Source organism: Cuculus canorus, chromosome 19, assembly GCF_017976375.1.
Source record: "Cuculus canorus isolate bCucCan1 chromosome 19, bCucCan1.pri, whole genome shotgun sequence".
NCBI classification, from domain to species: domain Eukaryota; kingdom Metazoa; phylum Chordata; class Aves; order Cuculiformes; family Cuculidae; genus Cuculus; species Cuculus canorus.
Genome location: NC_071419.1, coordinates 203,592 through 227,624, shown reverse-complemented (window position 1 = coordinate 227,624; position 24,033 = coordinate 203,592). Strand labels below are relative to the sequence as shown.

Below are 24,033 nucleotides of genomic sequence, written 5' to 3'. Positions count from 1 at the left end.
GCGTCCCGCGTTCCGGCGCCCCGGGCCCGTTCCCGTGTGGCCACCGGGCGCGGAGTGAGGCGGGTGCGAGGTGCCGGCTCCGCTCCGGGGCGCTCGGATCCCCCTGATCCCCAGCAGTGCTCGGATCCCTTCGAACCGGCGTAGGCTGTTCGTGGCGACACCAGGTTCAGGCCGGAACCACCCAGGGGAATTCGAATTCCGCGGCTAAAGCCGGGAGGGGCGGGACGGCAATGAGATGGGGCCACGGGCGCCCCCTGGCGAGGAGAACGGCAGCGCTGGCCCGCGCTGTCACGTGACCGGGACGTGGGAGCAGCGCACAGGAAGCAGGGTGGGCGCTTCCGGCGCGGGCCGGGCAGGGGGCGGCGGCGGCACCGAGCGTGGAGGCTGGGGTCTGCCCCGCTATGCGAGAGTCTCCGCGGCCCGCAGGTGAGGTGCTGCCCGCTCCCCCAGGGCCGCTCCGGAGCGCAGCGCGGCGAGGCGAGGCCTGCGCTGCCCGGCGGGGCGAGGCGCCCTGGAGCGGCAGCCGGGCCCCGGGCGGGGGGGGCCGGGCCGGGCGGCGAGGCGGCGGCGGCGGCTCGTGGGACTGGCCGAGCCGCGTCCCAGCGCTACATGCCTCGCGTGCTTCGCTCGGGGCCGCAACTGGGAGACCCGTTATTTTATCAGTATTTTAAATAGAAAGACTTTGTTCGTGATGAGTTAAGGTAAAGAAAACGGAGAGGCGAAACGGATTGTAAAAGGAAGAAGTGAGACCTTTTGAAAAACAAACTTCCTGGCGTGTGCGGTTTTGCTAATAGAAAATATATCACTTGCGTTTTGATGGGTTTGGTTTTCATGAGACTTGAGATTATCTGTTTCCACCTGGAATTGTTTCGTGGCAGCACATGGAGTCATACTGAAAGGTGGCCTAGGCTAGCAGTAGGTCTGCAGATGTGCCTCTGAATCTCAGCTGAATTTATCCTGTGGCTTGTCTTATCTGTAGGCAAGTGTTGAAAAACAGAGTCTTAAACCTGAGAATATTCTGAAAGAAGACAGAAATCTGCATAAAAAATCCGATTGTTTAAAAAGAGTGAATATTTTATAATGTAGGTAAGGTGGGAGAGAACAGTTTGAAATACTTCGATAACATTGTAAAATAGAAAGAAAAATGAATGGCCACACCAGCAGGCATAGGGTTTTGTTACTGTCTGGGAAATGTCTGTAGCAGGTCTGGCTTCCTGGAGCAGACTGGTTGTGTGGGTGTACGGTGAGTCTGGGGCTTTGTGGAACAAACTGAGGAGTGCTGAGGACAGTCAGTTTAAAAGTGGTCTGCTGCCAGTCTGTAGGCTACAGCGTGAAGATCAGCTGAACTGCAGGCTTCTCAGAGACTCTTGTTGCAAGGAAGTCATTTAGAAATCTGCTGTTTCCCATATTCCGTTGGATTTAATTTTAAGAACCATTTAGGCTACTGAATGGCTTATCTTGAGTCATATGGGTCATTCTTGGGTAAGCTAAATGTGGTTCTGTGACAGCTGAGTTACAAATGTAGTGGTATTCCGTCTAAATTCCACATTTACACTTGAGGTATGTGTGACAATTCACTCCTATTGGTTACTGTCTCTAGACTTGTTATTTCACATAAAGGGTGGGGAATGGTGCTGTTTGCTGATTTGCACCTTTCTGTGAAAATTCCGATGTGCTTTCAGGAATGCATCGCAAGAAGCTTGTTCAAGGATATGCGTAATCATTTCTATTTTAGCTTGTGAGATCCTCAAAGCAAGCTGTGAGAGCTGAAAGCAGGGTCACTCTGGGGAGCAGTGCTTTGATGTGAACAGGCTTTCTTCTACCAGAACGCTGTTGGTCAAAGCTCTTGAAAGCAGTGGTGCAATAGGTTGGCAAGTGTTGGTCTTTCCTCAGCTGATGCATGTTGGTTACCGTCCCAGCAGAATGTGACTGCTCAGCACGGTGCATGTGGGGCCATGTGCGCAGGAAAGCTAAAATGATAAGTCATAAAAAAAAAGTGAAATTAAATTAAAATTATGACCAGTTTTCCTCTGAAATCCCAAGGTTTCCCAAGGTGACTGGTAAACACCTCCTCAGTTAAAGAATTGTGTCAGCCAGGAAACAGTAAAGATTTATGAAAACATGACAGTGTGTGGCTGTGTACAGCACGTTACGATGCTCAGCTACAGTGCTGTAGTTGCTTGCCTGTCCTCCAGTGGGAGCTTTATTCAGTCTCTTCAGTTCCTCCTGCTACCCAGGTTTGGAAATCAGTGTCAGAGTTGAAGAAGGGAGGAAATTGTGGTCAAAAACAAAAACTTTCTTCATCTTGACTCTGTTACTGTGAATATTTGTGGTTACAGGTGGGTTTCATAAATAGCAGGTGACTGCCCAGTCTTTTCTTCAGAGCCTTTCGTAAGAGAGTCAGACTTAGACCGTGCTTCTAGTGGAAAGTTATAAGAAATTTAAATGTGTAATCACCGCAGTTTTGCAGAAGATGCCAGTTTCAGCGTTTACAAGGAGTTTAGGCATGTATTTATCGAAAAGCCTTGATGGCTTTCTACCTTCAGTGCTCCCTTCCCTGTGGAAGCCCTATCTGCTGTTGTGTATTGTAACCAGAATAGTCTGTGTTCGCCTGTGCCTCATCATCCTTGTCTAGTCAGAAACTCTGGAGTTGGAACGCTGAGGTTTTGGGGAGTGGGAGAGCAGACCAAAATGGTAAGGAAGGGATTATGTAACCGTGAGCTGTTGATTAAACACAGAGTGATTTACATAATCCCTCCTGCATAGCCTTCCTTGTGTAAGCAAACACTGCTGCCTGTTCTGAGCAATTGCAGGTTTGTGCCAGCACTATAACATCACACACCCACCAAACAGTTTTTGACTGGAGGTTACCTTACTGTGGGAAGCATTGCGGTGACTACACAGGCTCTCTGCAGCAGGGACTCGCAGTCAGATTCCATATTTCCCTGGAAATACTTTCACTTCAGAGTCCCTCTGTTTGTAATGCAAAGTCCCCATTACTGTTTGTAATGCAAATTCTATCTTTGCACTGTATTATCAGAGTGTTTTTAATTCTGTATGTATGCCCTGTCTGCAAATGACTAAGCCTTCTCAGGTGTGCAGCGCCAGCATTTAAACCTTTGACACCTTCCCCCTTATGTGAAACAGAACTTGACAGAGGAAAACCGCTTGCTACTCCGTGGCACTTCCGGAATTCCATTGTATTTGATTTGCACATTATTGAATTGAAAAATTGCACAAGTGTAACTTACTCAGGCAGTTCACATTGGTCTTTTGCAGTTGCATTTAAATTTCTGTCATTATTTCTAGTGACAATAACGTGCAACTTTATCTCAAATTCAGTTTAAAATTTAAAGTACACTTTTTTAAAGAATTGTGTGACTGCTTAAAAGACTGCTAGCTGTATAATAATGGACTATGTGAGAATACATACACTAAAATGTGTGAGCTCTTAGCTGGCCTTCCAGCATATAATTGTCGTGTCCTTACAAATATACCTGAAAAATAAATCTGTGTAGCAGGGGTATCAATTTCCTGATTAATATTTTAAATTCAGTAAGGCTTTTCTTAAAGAGAAGAATGCTTAATAATATCTGGAAAAGCTCAGAATTAAAAGATTAGATCATCATCCTGTACCAGATGATGCTATTCTACCTTTCAGTTAACAAAATAAGAGGGAGATACCACTCAAGGGGCTGTGAGCCTGTTCTTGCTGAGGTTGTCTGCTGCCTCTGTCGCTGTAGCAGTCACTGTGGTGGCTACTGAAAATTCCATCTGCAGTGGGATGTTTCATGAGGGCACAGTCCATCTTTACTGGGATCCATGAGGTGGTTGTGGTGGCAGTCAAAATGCAGAATCCTACATGTGCTATTATAAACTCTGGGATATCTGGGAGTTAGAACTGCGCTACTGTAATTTCATCAAAAACTGTGCGTGTTATCCTGAACTCATGCTTGAAATGCTTCATCTGTCACAGCTGGTTGACGGGCTTTTTGTAGCTGGTGAGTCCCTGCAGATAGAAGAAACAACGAAAGGTGCTGGTTTAGGAATCTGGGGCCTCAGTACAACTTTTAGAGAAGAGAGGAGTGAGGTAGAGTAGAAGAAACAAGTGCAGCAGTGACATAGGTGCCAGAAAACTCTGGGTTGAGCTCCATGTGACCCTGTGTGTTATTTGGCAATGTGCAGAAGGAAATGGAAAGATCAGATCAATACTTTACTAAGCAGAATTTCTGATGGTTTTTGTTTTTTCCCTTGCAGTTCAACACTAAATCTGTAATGAAATGGAGTCTGGGTCAAGCTCTTTTCGAGTGGAATTTCCAGATTTTTCTAGCACCATTCTACAGAAGTTAAACCAGCAACGCCAGCAAGGACAGTTATGTGACGTGTCCATTGTAGTTCAGGGCCATCTCTTCAGAGCCCATAAAGCTGTTCTTGCAGCCAGTTCGCCTTACTTCTGCGATCAGGTTCTCCTCAAGAACAGCCGGCGAATTGTCCTGCCTGATGTGATGAACCCCAGAGTATTTGAAAACATCCTTCTGTCCACCTATACAGGACGGCTGGTGATGCCTGCTCCAGAAATCGTTAGCTATCTGACAGCAGCGAGTTTCCTCCAGATGTGGCATGTGGTGGATAAATGCACTGAAGTGCTGGAGGGGAACCCAACGGTTCTGTGCCAGAAGATGAACCACGGCAGCGACCATCAGTCCCCTAGCAGCAGCAGTTACAATGGCCTTGTTGAAACCTTTGAACTGGGCTCCGGAGGGCAGACGGAATTTCACAAAGCGCAGGAACTAAGGGATGGTGAAAATGAAGAAGAGGGCTCTAAAGACGAACTGTCGTGCCAGCTGACAGAACATGAGTACCTTCCCAGTAATTCTTCAACAGAACATGATAGACTTAGCACTGGAATGACAAGTCAGGATGGCGAGGAAGGGACTAGTGACAGTGCGGAGTACCAGTACACCAGACCTATGTACAGTAAGCCCAGTATCATGTCTCACAAGCGATGGATCCATGTGAAGCCAGAAAGATTTGAGCAAGACTGCGAAGGCGTTGATAATCCTTACGATGAGCATCAAGTTTCTGAATCTATGAATGCTATCCAGGCAGATCATTCAATCCAGTCTTCGGGTGTTGAAGACTTTCATATAGGCGACAAGAAGATGGAAGCAGAATTTGATGAACAGGCAGATGAAAGTAATTATGATGAACAAGTTGACTTCTATGGCTCTTCTATGGAAGAATTTTCTGGGGAAAGGGCAGATGGAAATTTAAGTGCTCACAGACAGGATCTTATGATAGCAGCTGGCTATGGTGAAGGCATTGAAATGGCTACAGGCATTAAAGAAGAGACATCCCTCACTGGATTCTCACACGCTGATAAGCTATATCCTTGTCAATGTGGTAAAAGCTTTACACACAAAAGTCAGAGAGATCGGCATATGAGTATGCACCTCGGTCTTCGACCTTATGGCTGTGGTGTCTGTGGTAAGAAATTCAAAATGAAACACCATCTCGTAGGCCACATGAAAATCCACACAGGCATAAAACCATACGAGTGTAACATCTGTGGGAAAAGATTTATGTGGCGGGACAGTTTTCATCGTCATGTGACCTCTTGTACCAAGTCATATCAAGCTTCTAAAGCTGAGCAGAGTACTACTGAGATGAGCTAAGACATTAGTGCTTACATTTGTTTAGTAAAGTAAGCAAAATAAACTAATTATGCAAATAGTGTCTGGTACTTGCTATTGTAAATGCTCAAAAAACCACAAGTTTTAATGATTATGCTGGTATAGGCAGACCAAACTTTTATTTTCCACAGTATTACTCCGAGTGTTCAGTGTATGAAGTGCAAATGGTTACTCTGAAAGGTGCTTGCAAAATGAGGTCTGTAAGGTCTTTGTGAAGTTGACTGTAATTACAGCAATATTTAGAAGCCGTCTTGAGTTTGAGCCTTATAAATTCGCAGTAAAATGCAGCTCTAAATTGACCCAAATCCTGCAAGTACTTACACGAAACAGGAATTGAAGTAGCCCTGCTTAATGAAAAAGAACTAAGGTGCCCAGTCCAGGTCTTATTATTCATGTTTTAATGAAAAAAATTAGAATTGCACCTCAGACTGGAGACCGCCAACTTACAGAACACGCATCGTAACAGAGTCTGCACCATCAAACAGCCTGTGCTGCGTTGTTTGAGGAACGGGTGTGTAAAAGATGGTTTGGCTTTCCTTTATCCGTCTTCCATCTCTTACCCATCTTCAGTAAAATAAATGTTTTCTGGTTTGTGCAAGTTCCTGTTTAGAGCCTGGAAAGCACACATGTGTAGTTGAGCACTCTGCAAACTTCAGTCTGTATCACATGTTATTTGTCTTTGTTCCCCTGGGATTTAATGCTGTGTGACTCTTGTCTTGACTTGATTTTGATTGCTTCGTTGTGAGAGCTTCTAGAAGTGCGTGACTAGTACGTCTTGTCAAAAAACAGAAAGATGTTATTTTTTTGAACTCAGCCAAAATAATCACACATTTCAACTATAGTTTTCTGTTCAGATTGCTGTGGCTTACTACAGTAGCAAGTACCAAACTGCAGATTCACTTACTGACCTTTTATTGGTACAAAGTCTTCTTTGAGAACTTCTATCTAGCTTTAGAAACCTACTTTAGGAGAAAACAATTTAGTCATCGATAGGTATTTATACTTTTAATTCTTTAGTCTTTGGATAGTAAGAACTATAATACAGATTGTTGGTACTGAACTACTGTGACGAGTTACGTGTGATCACAAGCAGCCAGAGTTGTCGCCTCCTCAAGGGGAGCTGCTTGGGGAGGAAAAAGTAGAAAGTATGGTATTTGGATCAGTTACCGGTACTGCAGAACATGGTACCGTGCTCACGTCCACAGCCTCAATTTTTTGTTGGGAAGGTGGCGCTTCTGCTTCATTGGGCTGAGGACCTTTATGCTGGGCTCTCATTCCTGGAGGCAGATGGAGGAGTGTTGGTTGTTTGGAGAGGTGCTGCCAGCTCTGCAGGTAGAGTGGATGCATCATTTGTAAAGGTGGCAACAGAAATTGCGGGTTGAAAGCTTCATGCAGTCTTATGCAAAAGCAATCAGCCCTTCTTTATAGTTTACTGAAACTTTATAAAAAGGAAAGAGCCTTTGGAGCGTACAAAGATTGGAACAGAAAGAGGTGATGTCCAAGTACAGTGCTGCTGACTTGGGGAAAAATGCTAACCAGCATCTAAGGTGTAAGCTTGCCTGGCCCTGGTTTATGTACTGGAGACTGCAATGTGCAGGATAACGGACTTAAATGGATGACCCTCTATGGTGAAGCAAAACCACACAAAGAGAATTGCTGTTAAGATGCTGTTTTGAGGTCCCAGGTACAAATTGTTGTAAGACACCACTAAACTGTATCCTGACCATGGATGTCTGCTGTGAGCTCGGGCCTTACTGCCAGTGGGCTGTAGTTACTGTAACTTCTTTTCTGGCATTCTACTTACCAACTTTGATTTTTTTTTAAGAGGCTCTTAATTCCTAATCTTCTAATGCTTCAGCTATTTTTCGTATGGAATTTTGTTAAAACAGATATTCCCAAATATGATGAACCCATTGCTGGCAATGGGCACAAATGATCAGCACCACGGAGTTCTTGTGCTTAGCGCTTCACCAAGCTCCACGGTATTCCATGGTGGCCATAGATAACCCTTGGAATCAAGGTAACTAAACAGGGATTTGCTCACTAGCACTGTAACCTGCTTAATGTATAGAAGCACTTTGTATTTAAAAAAAAAAAAAAAAAAGCAAACCATAAAACTTTATAAGTATGTTTTTTAAACTTAGAAATTATATTCCCTCTATGGTTTGTTTCCACACTGCTAACACTGTCTTCTTTTGTAATACTGAAAAAAAAATTATAACACTTGCCTGTTTACACGAGTGTAGAGGAAATGGTTCTTGCACTCAGTGACCCTATTTTTCCATTCTCCAAGGCCTTACTACACACAGGGTGTCATTTCTGCAAGTACCGTCATCATGTTGAGGGGAGGTATTCTCATACTCACTGCAGGAATGATCTTGTATATTACATTAGTGCTTAGTCCCCTTCAAACTGACGCTTCGGTGTTGTGTGAAAAGGTTAAGGGTGCCTCTTCCCATTCCACCATAAAAAGTCTGGTCAGAAACACCAGGCTGAGAACCACAGTTAAGCAAAAAAATGATTTCTGTTAAACCCAGACCACCCTACAGAGCCGCCAGCAAAGCTGTTTCTTTTGCCAGCTTCGAATGACTTTTATATGGGACATTTCTAAGTTAAACGTGACTCCTATTTGCAGTTAGATTACTTTGAAGTAAAGCTTTAAAATAAAATGTACTGTGACAGACACTTTAAGGGTTTTATAACAGGTCCAGTAGATCATATTGTAGAACCGTGTCCTTTTCTAATGGTTTAGCATGAATAGTAACTTTTTAATACTTGCTTATTGCTGTTCTACCCCATATTGTGACGTCTTGAAAATCCAACAAATGTTGGAGCACTTGGCTTTCTGATGTTACTGCACATGAAACCAGTTAATATCAGGAAAATAGTGGTATGGTGATCATGAGATCTAGTTGAAAGGATCAGTGATTTAAGGGAAACTTGAGTGTCTGAAATCCTTACTTTGTTTTATCACAGGCAAAACAGTTGACTTGTGGTGTTTTTCCTGAAATTAATTTATTGTCCTTTGGCAAACTTCTGATTCAGGTATTAGTGGGAAAAGATAACAAAAAATTACTTAAACACCTGAGGAAACATCTTTCCTCCCTCTTCCTCAGGCTCACATAAGATCTTTAACACCTCTACTCCCTGCCTCTGTAGTCTCCATTTCCCTTGTTTTCACCGAGAGCTGCAGTCAGCCCAGTTCTGTCTCTGAGATGACCCGTCACCCAGGAGGTTGGGCTCCGATGCATGCTGGCTTGCCTGACACTTTCCATTTCTCCATGGGCATTCTCTGCTGCACTGAGCTGGTCAGTGCCACAGTTGATAGTGTGCTGGGCCATGGGTCCTTCAGGGATGTGCTTCTTCCAGCTTGGGTCTCCTGCGGGCCTTGGGCACGTGAGAGGTTTGCCTGCACCGGCGTGGCTTAGCTGTAAGCCAGGCTTAGCAGGGAATCTCCTCAGTCACAGGCATGTCCTTGTGAGTGTAGCTTTGTACACACCCTCAGTGTCCTCCATGTGTTTTCCCAAGAGCAATGTTTCTCCACACGTTTCTTCCCCAGGAGTATCTTCTCCTTAAGTGTCTCCCCACACCTCTTGCCAGCAGATGCCAGTCTTTCTTATATATATTTAAGCAGAGGTGTTGCGCGCACCTCTGAATGAAGTTCTGGCATGCAGGGAGTGGTTGATGTCAGTTTTGGCACAGACTGGAGCCTATTTTGACTGGCACAGGACTGCTGGCAACTGCTTGCTATGTGTCACCTTGCAGCCCCATGCTCCACGCCCCTGTGGTCTGTGGCCAGTGCTGTCATGCATGGTGGACCTGGATCTTGTGGGGCGGCAGCTGCCAGGCTCTTGGCTGTGCTGGTGGGGTGGACCTGTTCGAGAGACATCAGTTCTTGTTTCTGGGGAGGAGGGGAGCAATTTATGTATATATATAGTATGAGTGCACATGTACACGATTAATTTTGTTAATCTTTCCTTGAACTCTATCACCTTTAATGATATAGCTTAAACATCTGTGCGTTCTGTGCTGCTCACTGTTGGCTGTGGTGAAGTGAATGTCTGCTGAAACCCAGAACCGCTGTGCACACAGGAGGAGGCTTTTGGCATTTCCTGCTGCCATGCAGCTGCTCACTGTCCTGTCAGTAGTTGGAACACTCGGTGATGCTACAGCAAAGTTCCTTTCCATTCCATTTTGTAACTATGATGAGAATGGAATCTGTGTTATTTTCTTTCTGAAAAACCCAGTGGTAGCAGGGCTAATATCTCTTCAGATGCATATCTGGCCCTTTCCAAGGAGAAGGCTCATATTTCACCTCCCACTCTTGGGGGGCTTTGCCATTTGGTTTGTTTTTTTAAAGATGACCTGTGGGTGAGCAGGCAGACTGCAGAGGGTACTGCCAGGGCTACGTTTGGTCTTGGCTTTTTTACAGCAGAGCTTTCTAGGGTTGAGAAACTTTGTCCTGTATCAGAAGGAAGGTAGGTGACCAAAGGCTGATATATTTGGGTTCTCACTATAAAAAGCATACTTGGTGTCCCTGTATTATTGAGCCTGAAAGAATAGAGGCACCTCAGGTCATGTAATCGCAGCCCTTCTGCTTTGGGGCCAGGAAGGCAACCTGTCTCTGAATCCCGAAGGCCTACAGAAGAGCAGTGGGTGTTTTGCTTTTAAGGGAATCAGAACCTTTCTCTAAACAACACAGGAAAGTTGGGGGGGGGTTATCATTTAAATGCTTCACTGGATAGCTAGGCTTCTTCAGTGCCCGTGGGGAAGATGCTGGGAAACAAAATGGTATATTTTTAATGTGATTAAATTGTAAGTTTTGATTTTTGCTTGAAGCCTGTGTCTGTCGATTGCTGCTCCTTTTTTTTTATTATTCACGAGATTCCATATTTCTTCCAGAAATGTAACTGTTTATGCAAGTTGAGTGAATCTTCCTTAATGAGCTATAAGTTTTTATTCTAAACAAGTCATTTATAATAGTAAATTTGCATATCTTGATATTTTGTGAGATGTTACGCCTGTATTGCAGAGGTTGGATAGTTTTGTCTATAAATATTGCTGTCCTCATTGTACAGCATGGTTTTAATTTAATGTTACCGTTCAATATTTTCTTCTTATAGAAGAGCCCCATGCCCCTTTTTTGTATAACATGTTTTAATAAATGTTATCTGTCAACTTTGTTAATGTTTTCTTAAGCCTGAATGAAAGAAATGCATGTCTAGTGCTAGTATTTAATATTTCACTTTTGCCAAAATAAGTGCTCAAACAAAAGTACCAATCCAAAAGCTGTTGATATATAACTTTATTAAATATATAAAGAAAAAGTGTATCTAGTAATGTGTCTTCTTGAAATACTGAGAGGGTGCCAGCCCAGCCTAAGAGCACACTGAACTAAAACCTAGGTTTTCTAACACAGTAGGCTGATGAATCTGCAGAATTGTGCCCATTTCTTTGATGCTGAGTTCGTTAGTTTGCATGTTAGTCCAGATTTATCAAACAAAGTTATTATTGTGACTTTTTTTTAGAATAGCAATCTCCAAAAGTTAAGGCCCAGAACATACAGGCGACGGGAGGATTCCAGAACACTCGCTATGTCATCGCAGCTTTCTGGGGAAATCTGAAGTATACACAGAAACGTGTGGGGTTTTTTTGTTGTTTTTTTTTTTTTTTTTTCTTGTCTGAGTATGAAAGATATTTCATACTGTCCGAAAGTATTAAAGATTAAGTTCCCGTTACGTTCCTGGGAGGACTCTTCTCCGCGCCCGAGTTCGGGTACTCTTCCCGAGCAGCTGGCTCCGCACAGCCGCCCCGTTCCCGGTCCGGGGCTGCCGCGGCGATGCCTCCGGCTGAGCAAACCAGCAGAGCTGGTGCCCCGAGCCGCTAGGCGCGCCGGGATCCCCACGCTTCAGCGCCTTCGCGCGGAACCGGGCACGAGCAGACTCAGCTCAGCTGCGGCCGGTGCCGCCCAGCGCTCCCTCCGCTTGGAATCGGCCCTCTGCGCCGCTACTCCGCTCCGGACTGCTGCTTTCCCACCCCCACCCGGCGGGGTTCCTCCTGGCACTCCGCAAGAGGAGGAGGCCGAGCCCGACCCCGATCCGCTCCCGAAGCACCGCCCTCCCCGCCGCGGGGTCCCGCCCCGGCCCCCGCCCGCGCGCGTCACGCGGACCGGAAGCGGCGAGCGCTCAGTTCCGGGTGCGCGCGGCTGCGGAGCGGCGGGAAGCGGCGGTGGGCCGGGCCGGGCCGGGCCGGGTCGGGCGGGCCCCGCCATGTGAGACGCCCCGACACCGGGTGAGCGGCGCTTCCGCGGCTCCGGGCGGCCCGGTCCGGCCCGTCCGTGACTGCGGCGCCGAGGGGGCGGCCCCGCACGGTGCTGCCAGGGCCCCGCGCTGCCCGGGCTGGGGGAGCGCGGCGGGAGGGACCGGCAGGGCCGGGCTGGGGCGGGCGGGGACCGGGAGAGCCGTGGTCGAGGCGGCAGGGGCGGGCAGAGCCGGAGCGGCGACCGGCAGAGCAGGGCAGGGCGGCAGCTGCCGCGGGCACCGGCGCTGTCGGTGTCGCCCGCCGCGGGAGCCGGGCTGTGCCCGCGCGTCTCCGCCCGATGTGCCCTTCAGAGCCGCTCCCCGGCTGCCCAGAGGGAACGGAGGAGCCGAGATGTTGTGGTTTGATGGGGAGCGACCGAGGCTTACAAAAACATAGATGGGCTAAAATACGTAACAGTGACCAACTCTGACCTGTAAGAAGCCGCTTGGAGCTGTCACAGCAGGTGCGAACGCGCTCTCTCCTACTCGTCCGCCGTGTCGGGCACGGCGAGTCTCCCGCTGTCACCGGGGGTTTTGTATCGGCAGTGGCTTCCGAAGCTGCCGGATGTTCAGACAAGGTGAATGGTACCGATTTAGGATCACAGAATGGGTGTATCCTGAAATCTGTGCACAAAATAAAAGTTGGTGATGATCTTGTGATATCTTGCTGATTTAAAGTGAGTTTCATCATTAATATGTCCCGTTGTTTTATTTATCTGCACCACTACTTTTGTTGATCTCAGTCCTTTCCAGTTTGCCTTCTAGTAACATTTTTTCTGCATTCAGGAATAAAACATACCTGTTGTAACTCACTTCTCTTGAGAGGCAAAATTTAGAGATTATTGGCATTGAGGTTTTTAATCGTTGGGTGAAGCTTTGTGCATCAATAGTTATTTTATTTTCACTCTTTTAATCACTTCCATACAGGTAAGCAGTTGTGAGGAAGACCATTTGAGAGTAAGAAATGAAGGTGGTCCTTGGACTTCAGTTTTTCAACTGCTTTCTTTGGATATTTGCCTAAATAAGAGACTCCTGGGTTTCTTCAATGAAATGCTAAGTACACAGTTCCAGTCATTTCCCTGCTGCACCGTGCTAGGCATTGAGAATAGGTCTCTGGTATTAGCGGTATCAGTGTGTGTGTGTGTGTGTGCATATGTACACAGATTAATTGGATTTAATTTTGTTGTTGTGAAGGCCAGTGAGGTAAGAATAAATCCTTTTGTATTTTCATTGGACAAAAATCTGAATCAGTAACAAATTTTCTGCAAAAAGTGCAGAAAATTTCTGTCTGAAGTAGAGGTGAGGCAGACCCATTTTCAAAGGTGTTCTCCAATGAGTAAGATGACATGCACACCATTTATTGTGCGCTTTGCTGCAGGTAATTCACTATTTTAAGTTTTGGCAAAACTCTCTGTACTGCCTTTGATTCCAATGGGCACTTTTTTAGCTTAGTTCACACTTTCCTGAAACATAATGTGCCTCCTTAGTTAAATCTGTGGGTGATTTGTGAGTGGTTAATGTTTGAGGAAATGAGGATTTGAAGTCCTGTTTTGTTCAGAGAGGCATTAATTGCCTCCACGGCCATTTCTGTTTGAGAGACGTGGTTGTTTCCATAACTTTTGCATGACTCCATTATTAGACCACTAGAAAGGTGACTTCGTTCTCATTTAGGGGCTTTTCTGGGATGGCTTTTGAATTAGGAGTCAGCTGTCCTGTAGAGTGTTCAAAACAGTAGTGGGCGTAACAAAAGTATGGACAGGGAGTTTATACATAAACGTAGGCTTATGCTTGGTGCTTTTAGTCATGCTGACAGTCTTATTTACGTGTTGGAGGTGAATCTAACAGAATGATATGTTAGGCTGAGCTGGAAAGGGTTTTGAGATCCCTGTACATGTAAAGGAAGTCATTAATAAAGTACATTTTATCCAGCTGGAGAAGCTGCAATGGAACTTCATGCTGCAACAGAAACATTAACTGAATGTTCTGTTGCACTGCAGCATCTCTTAGGATCTGCGTATCAGCACTTTGTTAAACTTCCACCTGAGTCTGTGACAGCCACTTACTGATTGTGAGAGATCAGCATTTTATGTTCATGTGCAGCAGTCTCTCCAGTTATGCTCTCCGACGTGCCTAAGCTTAAATGCATTTGGGTCAGTTTGAAAACAAAGAATACAATTAGACTTTAGCAAAGACTGGTGTTTGATTTGTTCTTCCATGGGTGATAATGCTTCTAGAACTCAGCTCTGTAATTCTCTGGAAACCAAGAATTCACAGAAGAGTGTAAATGAGAGTGATATAGGAAGTGATCTTGTTTGATGGGACAGACGTGAGCAGTAAGACCATGTGCATTTAATGTTTCGTTCAAGGGACACTCTGGAAGAAAATGGATGGAACTGTCACTTGATATGGCCAAACAGATTCCTGCAGTTTTACTGTCATCTGTAAAGCCTGTTGCTTTGTGTCCTTACAGTCTGTGGTTTTAGCCAGCAGTCGTGTGCGTGAGTTACTGCGGTGAGAGCATCAGGGGAGCACATTCAGAAAGACGAGAGCTTTCAACAGGCTTTTGTATATACTGTAGTGCTATGATTTATGTGATACCTGTTATGTTAAAGAGCTTTTACATATTAGTGCTGTGTGAGGCAGCCAAAGCATAGAAAAATCTAATGAGTACACAAAGACTTATTTTATATATCCTTCCATTGGGCTCCAAAATTTCACTTCAGTATCAAGTGGAAACATTCCCCAAATCATCCTTTCTGTGGTTTAAAGGAGTTGGTTTGAATTTATGACTATGTATGTCTACCTATGTCTAGGATTTTAGTTGCATAAATTGCATGAAGTGTGAGATCCACAAGGATCTGGTTCTATTGTTTATTATGTGTGTTGCTGGAAAAAGCCTTAGTGCAATTGATTTTATATCTGATTATCTCACTTGAGATAACTGTAAAATAGTTTGGTCTCCTTCATGCTTTACTGTTAGGAGAGGTGTCAGCCGGTATAAATGTAAAAGATTACACGGTTGTTTTCTTCCTTGCTTTCAAGGATTATTTAAAGAGGACTGCCTCTCAGCAGGGCAGTTTTCCTCTGGTACAGCCAGCATTCCTTATCGTGGCCTCTGCAATCCCAACACCAAGGCAAATGCAAACTAAAAGGCGTGAGTGTGATGGAGGTTTTTGCCCAAGAACTTCCATGATTACAGCTGGTGGGGTTATGTTCCTAGGTTAAAATTCTCTAGGCTGATGACAAGTTTTTGCAATCATGTCTGAAGTTCTTGCAGATAGGGCAGAATGCAAGGGAGGAGTGCACCAACTATGCACAAACTTGTATCCTTGCTTGTTTCTCCTATGTTCTGCACAGTCATGTGTGAAGTATCCATCCTTGTGTCAGGGAGCTCTTTCTTTGTTTTAGCCTTAGTTTATGTTATGACCCTCCTCACTTTTCTGTTTTCAGACCTATGCTACAACCGTAATGGTTTGTAATATGTATTTTTTCTCAAGGACCACATATTGCTGAGCTAATGAAAGAAAATGCAAGGGATCTTTTCTCACACCCTTGTGTGAGTTAAACCGAGCATAATTAGTGCCATTCACCTGTCTGAGAGCAGCGAATCCTGCACCCGCAAGCAAATGAAATTAAACAGCTGCAGAGTTAGAAGCAGAAACTAATACGGCGTTGGCAGACACACAGATGCGTGCTGTAGTTACATGATGCTTCCCTGCTGCTACTGTGTGATGTCAGTAAAATTAAATACTCCATGTATTTTGTCACCATCTATTCTTGGGTTTTTAAGTGAAATAAGAGCTTTCATAGAACATTATTTTTAAACTAAGTTTCTGTTGAAATCTAATGAGAAACATTGAATGTGTGTCATCCTCATGTTCATGGATTACTGCAATGAACACTTTTTTTTGAAGACATAGGCCAGTGATCCACTGCTGGTGAATTTGTGTTATGGTCGATGTTTGCTGTGTGAGAACCCAACCAATAAATGTAACGCAGACGCAAAGAGAGTTGATATGATTCTTCTGAGTGTGACTGAATCATCCCCTACAGGAATAGACTGGAGGCTCAGTACAGAGCCCTGCTGAGGCTTGGTGGATGTAGTGTCCAGTCCTGGCCTGTGCTTTAGAATAAGAATGCGTTCAGTTTCGTGGATATACCATATCTCTGACAACTTTACGCTCCTTCATTTGCTTAAGGAGGAGGGCTGGGAAAGGAGCTATTCATAGACCTGAGGTGTGCTGGACCCGAACCTAACATGACACTGTCCCACAGTCAGGGGCGGCAAACGCATTGCTTATTAACAGTGAGAGCACCTCACATTGCTGCAAGTTGTCTTCATTCTCACTGCCCCCAAATACTTGAGTTTGTGTAATACCAGTAGAATTGTCCTCATTCTGAACAACTACATTGTGGGCTTGGACCAAAAGAGCACCAGTCACCTCTGTCTGTGCTGAAATATCATGAAAGGTCCTGGACCTGACTTTGGACCATGCTTACATTGTTTTTTATCCACCTCTACTAATTCTATAAAGAATTGTGATGTGAGTTGAAGTTCTCATTCTCATTGCTTTGGGAAGCAAAGCTTCCTTATGACTGTCTGGTTAACCATAGAGATCAGTTTTGCCTTCAGAGTATACAGTGGATGTGTGTAAAGTCAGTTTGCGTTTTAAAATACCTTTCTGCTTCAGTCTAATGCTACTTGCCTCACCTCAAGAGAGAAGAGGTTAGGGAGGCATTTCAGCTTGGTGGAAGGTGTTAAAAACCGGGAGTTCTTATTTGCCTTTTCAAACTGTACTGATCTTCAGGCCTGTTTCCGAAACACTTCAAACATAACCTATATTGTCTTGAAAGGAGAGACAGGATTTTCAAGACAGGAGGCTTTCCCAGGGAGCCTGTGATGTGTTACAAGGAATTGAATTGGGAATGTTGCAGATGGATAACTCAAATTATAGAAATGCAAAAAGTTATTGAGGCTCTGCTTTTTGTATTATATCAAGTATTTGTACCAAATGCCTTGTTGTTACACATCTTAAACAGATCAATGTCTTGATTTAACTTGAACATATGCAGACATTTATTTTTGAAGTGGAAAACTCTCTATTCATTCTCTGCTCTAAACCTTTTTTTTTCAGATTACTCTTTACATCAGTAGAAATGGACAGCAGCAGTTTCATTCAGTTTGATGTGCCAGAGTACAGCAACACTGTTCTGAGCCAGTTAAACGAACTCCGCTTGCAAGGAAAGCTATGTGACATAATTGTGCACATTCAGGGTCAACCATTTCGAGCCCATAAAGCCGTCTTAGCTGCCAGTTCTCCTTATTTCCGTGACCATTCAGCATTAAGCACCATGAGTGGCTTATCGATATCAGTTATTAAAAACCCCAATGTTTTTGAACAGTTGCTTTCTTTTTGTTACACTGGAAGGATGTCCTTACAGCTGAAGGATGTTGTTAGCTTTCTGACTGCAGCCAGCTTTCTACAGATGCAATGCGTCATTGATAAATGCACACAGATACTGGAGAGTATTCATTCGAAGATCAGTGTTGGAGATGTTGACTCTGTTACTGTTGGCGCTGAAGAAAATTCAGAAAATCGCAATGGCGTTAAAGACAGCAGTTACTTTGCCAATCCCATTGAGATATCCCCCCCCTATTGCTCTCAGGTGCGACAGTCAACAGCAGGCAGCGATCTTAGGATGGAAACTACGCCAGGCAAATCTCTGCGTAGCCGTTTGCAAGAAGAAGGGCACTCAGATCGAGGAAGCAGTGGGAGCATCTCTGAATATGAGATTCAAATTGAAGGCGATCATGAGCCAGGAGACCTGATAGTAAGGGAAAATCAGGTTGCAGAGGTGAAAGTTAAAATGGAAAAGTCTGACAGGCCAAGCTGCTCTGATAGCTCTTCCCTTGGAGATGATGGATATCACACTGAAATGGTGGATGGAGAGCAAGTGGTGGCTGTAAATGTTGGTTCCTATGGGTCTGTCTTACAGCATGTTTATTCATTTACCCATGCCTCGTCACAGGCTACAGGCGTGTCCGAAACCTTTGGAAGCCTGAGCAATACGAGTCCTTCAAGATCAATGCTGAGCTGTTTCAGAGGGGGCCGTGCACGCCAGAAGCGGGTATCCACAGGTCACTTGCATAGCGATGTTCAGGGCTTGGTGCAGGGGACTGACAATGACTCCATGGTGAGTAACCCAGGATATGAAAATAGTCCACGGGAAAGGAATGCGAGAGGTCATTGGTATCCATACAACGAGAGGCTGATTTGTATTTACTGTGGGAAATCTTTCAACCAGAAAGGGAGCCTTGACCGGCACATGCGATTGCACATGGGAATAACTCCTTTTGTGTGCAAGTTTTGTGGGAAGAAATACACCCGCAAGGACCAACTTGAGTATCACATTCGTGGTCACACAGATGACAAGCCCTTTCGCTGTGAGATCTGTGGAAAATGTTTTCCTTTCCAGGGTACGCTAAACCAGCATTTGCGGAAGAACCACCCTGGGGTAACAGAAGTAAGAAACAGGGTAGAGTCTCCAGACAGAACAGAGGCATTTGTGGAACAGAAAGGAGATCACGATGCTTCAGCTTCTGAAGCTATGGATTCTGGTATGGAAATTCATGCAATGTCTAACACATCTGATTAAAATACTACATTCTAAGTGCAACGCAAACAAGCACATTACTAATGTATTTTTAAAATATTTTATTATTTTAGTAATCTTCAGTGCAAGTATAACAGCCTTTTCCTGACCTTCTGAAAATCAGTTAGGATTCTGGAGAAGACTACATGAGTATTCTTTGCTTTTGAAGGAGGTTGGGTTGTTTTTTTTTTTAATTTGGAAGATGCTCAAAATATAAAGGATGGTGTGTGGGGGAAGGGATAGGAAGAGTCTGCTGAGATGTCCGTACTGGTTGATATGGCAAGACACAAATTCCGGTGGAGAAAGGTATGAGAACAAGAGGGGCAGCTCTGCTGGGTACACTGAGAGCTGTAATCTCCCTTATTTTGTTTCTTAAATCCTATTGGTGGTAATGACTTACACAGCAGTGGGGAGAGAGAATATTAGAGCTTTGATTCCTTCCGTGTGTCACGATTAAATCTGGTTGCTTTTACTAACTGGTTTTGGTAGTTAGTCTGTTTATATATATAAGTTTGCTTTATATATATAAAACAATTACACTTTTCCTGTTCTGATTGAGGTGAATGTAAAAGTATGTCAAGATTTATACCATGTACCACTTTCTCAACTGCTAGGTCTCCGCTTAGGATTTAGGACTTCAGACTCTGGGAAGATGGTTTTGGTTTTAAAAGAATGTTGTTTGATTTTCATTTTATTAAGCTATTACTTTGTGTGCAAAAGTGAGCAAAGTAAATTACCTTGTTTTAATAGCTTTGCTTTATAACATGTAAACCAAATGCCATAAATCTATTAAATTATGGTTAAATTGTTGAGAGGTTTTGTTAGTTGTCTAGAACGCAAGCTGGGCAACCTGTGGTGCTGACCTTTTTATATATATAGAGATAGATATATCTATATATATACACATATATATAAAAAATAGCAAACCTAAAAGTAGCATTGTGGTTTTAAATGTGTTTTTACTGGCCTCAGAATCTACCTTCATTTCGTACTGTAGAACCACACCAGGTAATTAAATTTAACTTCATCGCTCTCCGTGGTTGGTTAAGGCCTGAGAGAGGTGATGTCGTTTAACCTACAGTGTTTCCAAGCAGTGTTTTAACAGATCTCTTCACAGGGAGCTGTTTTCAGGTGCACGTTGACTTCCTACTTAAAGCTCCAAGTGATGTGTCAGCACTTGGAATTTGTACTTTTTTTATATAACAAAAACAAATACTCTATGGGAATTTCAAGCAATATGTCTGTTATTTCATGTGTGAGTGTTACAGAGTTGCTCTGACTTCCCTACTATTTTCAGTGGTTGTTTTCTGCATAAAGGAACTTTACCAACAACTTAAAAAATATTCTAAATCTTTTTATTTCACCAAATGTTTTTTTAATATGGTGCTAACTCATCACTTAGGTCAGTATAATATATAAAATGTGAAACATAATAGTAACAGTTACGCAAAAGCAAAAAAAAAAAAAAAAAAGCAAAAAAAAAAGAAAAAGGAAAAAAACGAAACCAAAACCCAACAAACAAGCAAACCAACCCCAAACAAACCAACTGCAACAAAAAAAAATCAGTAGCTTAAGAGACCTCAAAAGCACTAACTGGCAAACACTACTGTGTAAAATTCTATGTGATGAACAGAATTAAATTAATCACATGCTGCTTTAAATACAGGTTTTATAGATTTGGGCCTTATGTTTGTTTAGTAAATATTGAAAATACAGCTGTGAACGTGCTGTTTAACTCCTGAAATTTAGAAAATGAAAGCTCCTTACTAAATTACAGGAAAGCAAAGTCAGAGGTTTGCTGTCTCTTACAGCTTTTCTGGCTCCTGTGAAGTTTGGGCACCCTTGTGCATTAGCTGTGTTAAATGCACTTGTTTGTAATCTTGTGACAGTCTGCAATAAGAATTAGTTTCTCTAAATGCAGATTCGCAGTGTGAGCCCCTCCTGCTCTGCTGGAGTGAGTGGCTGCAGTTAAACTGACTACACAAAGCTGACAAACTGCCGTACCCGTGCAGGGTGGGGAGCAGTTCCTCTCCATGAAGCCACAGCAGCACTGTTGTTCCAGTGTGGGACGGCGAATGTCTGTGTCTAGGGAAGGAGGTCTGTATGTTTACCCACTTTAAAACAGGTTGGTGTTTCTCATACCGTTTTTTTCCTAAGTGTCTGTTTTAAGTAATTAAATGAATAAAAATAAGTGTTTTGATAAATTAAGTTTGAGACATGCAAAATCCAAGAAATATACCATTATTCTTAACCCCTTGTCCTGGCCCTGTGCTGTGGTGCCTTTGGCGTGGCTTTTTACATGGAAGTATGAGTTGAGGACTGCAGGATATGGGTACTGATTTTATATTTCTTGAATTTCTGTGTCACAATCTTAACATTTATTTAAATCTAGTTCTTTGTATTTGTAAATGTATTACAATGGTTTGAGTTTACCAAAGAGTGACTTATCCAAAATTGTCTCTGACAAAAGCAAACAAAACCAACATGGCGTTGATTGTACAGGTTCAGGTTCAAAACATGGTAACGGGACTGCTAAGGGGCAGGAAGTGACCGCTTTTCCTACAGAACCATGGTTGAGCAGTTTGCAAGTTCCGCTGGCTCTGCGTCACAGCAATTCGCTATTCCCCCTGTCCGCTGCCAGCAGTGTAATAATTCCCAAGCCATAGTGCAGTACTGTAGAGTTCAGCCGTGCTTCGGAGGACACAGCCACCGGCGAGCCGCGGGCATCGTCGAGAGTCACATTCACACATGTATGCGACTCTGGTAGAAATCGAACTGCAAAGCTGGCAGCAGCAATTACATTGTGCCTTGCCACATAACAGTCTGCCAGGACTAACATTGCCATGAAACACGGAGCATCACCTGATGGGAGTTCATTTCACAAGCCCACCAGAGCAGAGTTCACGGGGCTGTTCTACGCCGATGGTGGAAGTGCTGTACAGTGTTTGCTGTCTGTACAGGTCTCGTTAGCACAGAGCTGTTACACATTTCATTTACAATAAATGCAGAAATCAATAAAATATGTGAAGGAATATTTAACAGCAAAATAAATCATAAAATTTATACAGGCTGGTTCATAGTTGAGTCTCTTCTTAATCTACCTTTTTAATTCTAGACAAATGTGAAAACAGTGACAGTGTCCTTCCCTCTAGATGTTTAACCTGTTATGACAAACTGTGAAAAGAAAGGGTTTTATACCTTTGCTGATGTTTGTGGTTTTTTGTTTAGTTTTCTTAATCGGTTATCTTCCACATAATTTCTTTTAAACTTGTAAATACATTTAGACAATAGCTTTGTAAATACTTAAAGTGTATCAGAAGTTCCATTTGGTCAGTAAGGCCTCCAGATGGGCTCTGCTCTTTAGTGTGAAGGCTTTCAATAGCATAAGGACGCTGTCAGTTCACTGCCCAGCAGAACACACTGGAGGCCTGGTTTGAGGGTTCTTCATGCAGTCTTCCCAAGCATAAATTCATGTTCCATGCTCAAGCCTTTGGTTTACTTTTAGACAACACAGTGAGGCCTCTTAATACTCGTAATATGTTCAGGCTGAATTATGGAAAGAACAGCAGGAAGAAAATCAAGGGCTGGGAAAAGATTGAATGAGCTTTACCTTTAAAAATATAAATATATATATATCTTATTTGAAGTTTTGTATTAGTTTACTGTGATTCTTTTATTGTCATTTTTCTAAACAGGTTTCACGGGAAACCATTGAAAGGGACTCAAATATGCAACACCTAATCTATTTTCCAAGGGAATTTTACCCTTGAATGGTGCTTTTTGACTGGTCAGGGTTATTTATTAAATTTTATATTTGAAAGTATTTGGGGAATTATGTAAATCCTTTATATGAATCTGTTTATTTCATTATTTGTAAATTTCATAATAGTGATTAAATTGGAAGTTCAGTAAAGTCATTCAAAATGTTCAAAGTTTATAATCTGTGTGCATTTTACATATATTTTAACAAGTGCCAGAATGGTCGTATTTAATATTGTAGATTTAATACTACTTGCACATCCCTGTGACAGCATTAACTTAAGTTTCGCAAGTTTACATTTAAAAAACGCTAATCAAACAAGTGAGGCTGGGCCGCTGTTCCTGTGTTTCTTCAGGGGGTGTGAAGCCAAGTGTCAGGAACTGAGCGGGTTTGCATCTCCAGCTGTGGCAGATGCCGCCGGCTGCGGGCTCCCGTTGGCAGTGCCACCAACACAGCCTTTGGACTCGTTCTACAAGCCGTTGGCTGTCCCAGTAGATGAAGAGCTCTTGCACGATTTTGACAGTATTGCTGACTGAAAAATTGTATTTTTAAATAACTTTTATTATTTGTATGGTTGTTTTTCATGATAAATAATTGAACGGTTTGAATGACTTGACTTGGTGTCATTATCTTGCAATATAAACCGGTAACCTCACAACTCCACACTTCATCACCATGTGAAGTAAATGAAGCTAGCTAAGCTGATGCTGTAACAATTAATAACTTGCCATTAAGGATTATTTTATAGCATGAATTTTAAAATATTTATTCAAATGATATTTTACTCTTGTATTCACTTTGTTTTTAGATTTGTGACATGAATATTTCAGTGCTGCTTTATTTTGTTCTGATGAATTTGTTTCTTGCTTGTAAATTGCTTTTTTTTATGGTATAAAGTCAATGGGAATTGCTGTTTGTAAATTAAAATGCTTCTAGAGCAAATTGTGGTGTCAGTGTCTGCATTCTGGTGTTTAAACTCTAAGGGACTTGCATTTTAGATGCTTTTACTGAAGTGTTATCAGAAGTTGTAGTTTAATACTCATGAATGTGGCAGAATTTGGTCAAGGGCATTAAAGAAAAGTTGTACTTTTATGACAGCTCATGCTTCTATGTCTACCGTGTGAATGGGCCGGTAGCTTCACAGGACACCTTCTCTGTGCTGTCTGCCCATATGAAGATGCAGAGATAAGAGAAATGATGGTGGCAAAAATCAGATCATTTTAAGGTTTAAAGAACGTCTCCAGACTATCAGAATAGTTCTGATATCTAATTAGCACTTAGAAATCATTCAGGTTTTTCTTCAACTTGCTTTTTTCTAGTTACCCTTGTGCTGCATTTTTGTTGCACAGTATGCTAACGTCATCCAGTTCTGCCTGGGATGCATCACTGCCCATGGGCAGCCCATGGTTTGTTTAAAGTTGCAATCCATGGCAATAATTACAGTGCCATAGTACAGTATATGTGGTTAAACTTCAGCTAACAGGCTTGGTGAGAGTATGTCCCAAATAACTTGGAAAATAGTTCAGGCTATTCAGCAGAGATTCCAACAGAAGAATTGTGTTGTATAAACTAAACTTTTCAAAGCGCTAATTTGATAAAGCCTGAAAAGGTTTTCCTATAAATCATT

The 24,033-nt window shown here is 43.2% G+C and overlaps 2 protein-coding genes across 6 annotated transcripts; both read left to right on the top strand.

The window, feature by feature from the left end:
- The first annotated feature begins 263 nt into the window (after nucleotides 1-263).
- On the top strand, nucleotides 264-10,997 carry ZBTB43 (zinc finger and BTB domain containing 43). Its single transcript, XM_054084437.1, has 2 exons — nucleotides 264-426; nucleotides 4,258-10,997. The coding sequence occupies exon 2, from the start codon at nucleotides 4,281-4,283 to the stop codon at nucleotides 5,673-5,675; it is 1,395 nt and encodes a 464-aa protein (XP_053940412.1). The 5' UTR covers nucleotides 264-426; nucleotides 4,258-4,280; the 3' UTR covers nucleotides 5,676-10,997.
- Nucleotides 10,998-11,875: 878 nt separating this feature from the next.
- On the top strand, nucleotides 11,876-23,076 carry ZBTB34 (zinc finger and BTB domain containing 34). Of its 5 annotated transcripts, none has more exons than XM_054084407.1 (3): nucleotides 12,920-12,949; nucleotides 17,128-18,187; nucleotides 18,470-23,076. In XM_054084407.1, exons 2-3 carry the CDS (start codon nucleotides 17,150-17,152, stop codon nucleotides 18,647-18,649), a joined length of 1,218 nt encoding a protein of 405 aa, XP_053940382.1. In that variant the 5' UTR covers nucleotides 12,920-12,949; nucleotides 17,128-17,149; the 3' UTR covers nucleotides 18,650-23,076. The 5 variants fall into 5 exon arrangements, with proteins under 5 accessions (XP_053940379.1, XP_053940382.1, XP_053940381.1 ...); XM_054084406.1 differs by having other exon boundaries at nucleotides 12,928-12,949; nucleotides 17,128-18,611; nucleotides 18,721-23,076; XM_054084404.1 differs by lacking the exon at nucleotides 12,920-12,949 and adding an exon at nucleotides 11,876-11,984 and having other exon boundaries at nucleotides 17,128-23,076.
- Nucleotides 23,077-24,033: the final 957 nt, after the last annotated feature.

What these genes read in the sequence shown, in the direction of transcription:
- ZBTB43 (XM_054084437.1), top strand. Translation starts at nt 4,281, where the DNA reads ATGGAGTCTGGGTCAAGCTCTTTTCGAGTGGAATTTCCAGATTTTTCT.
- ZBTB34 (XM_054084404.1), top strand. Translation starts at nt 17,150, where the DNA reads ATGGACAGCAGCAGTTTCATTCAGTTTGATGTGCCAGAGTACAGCAAC.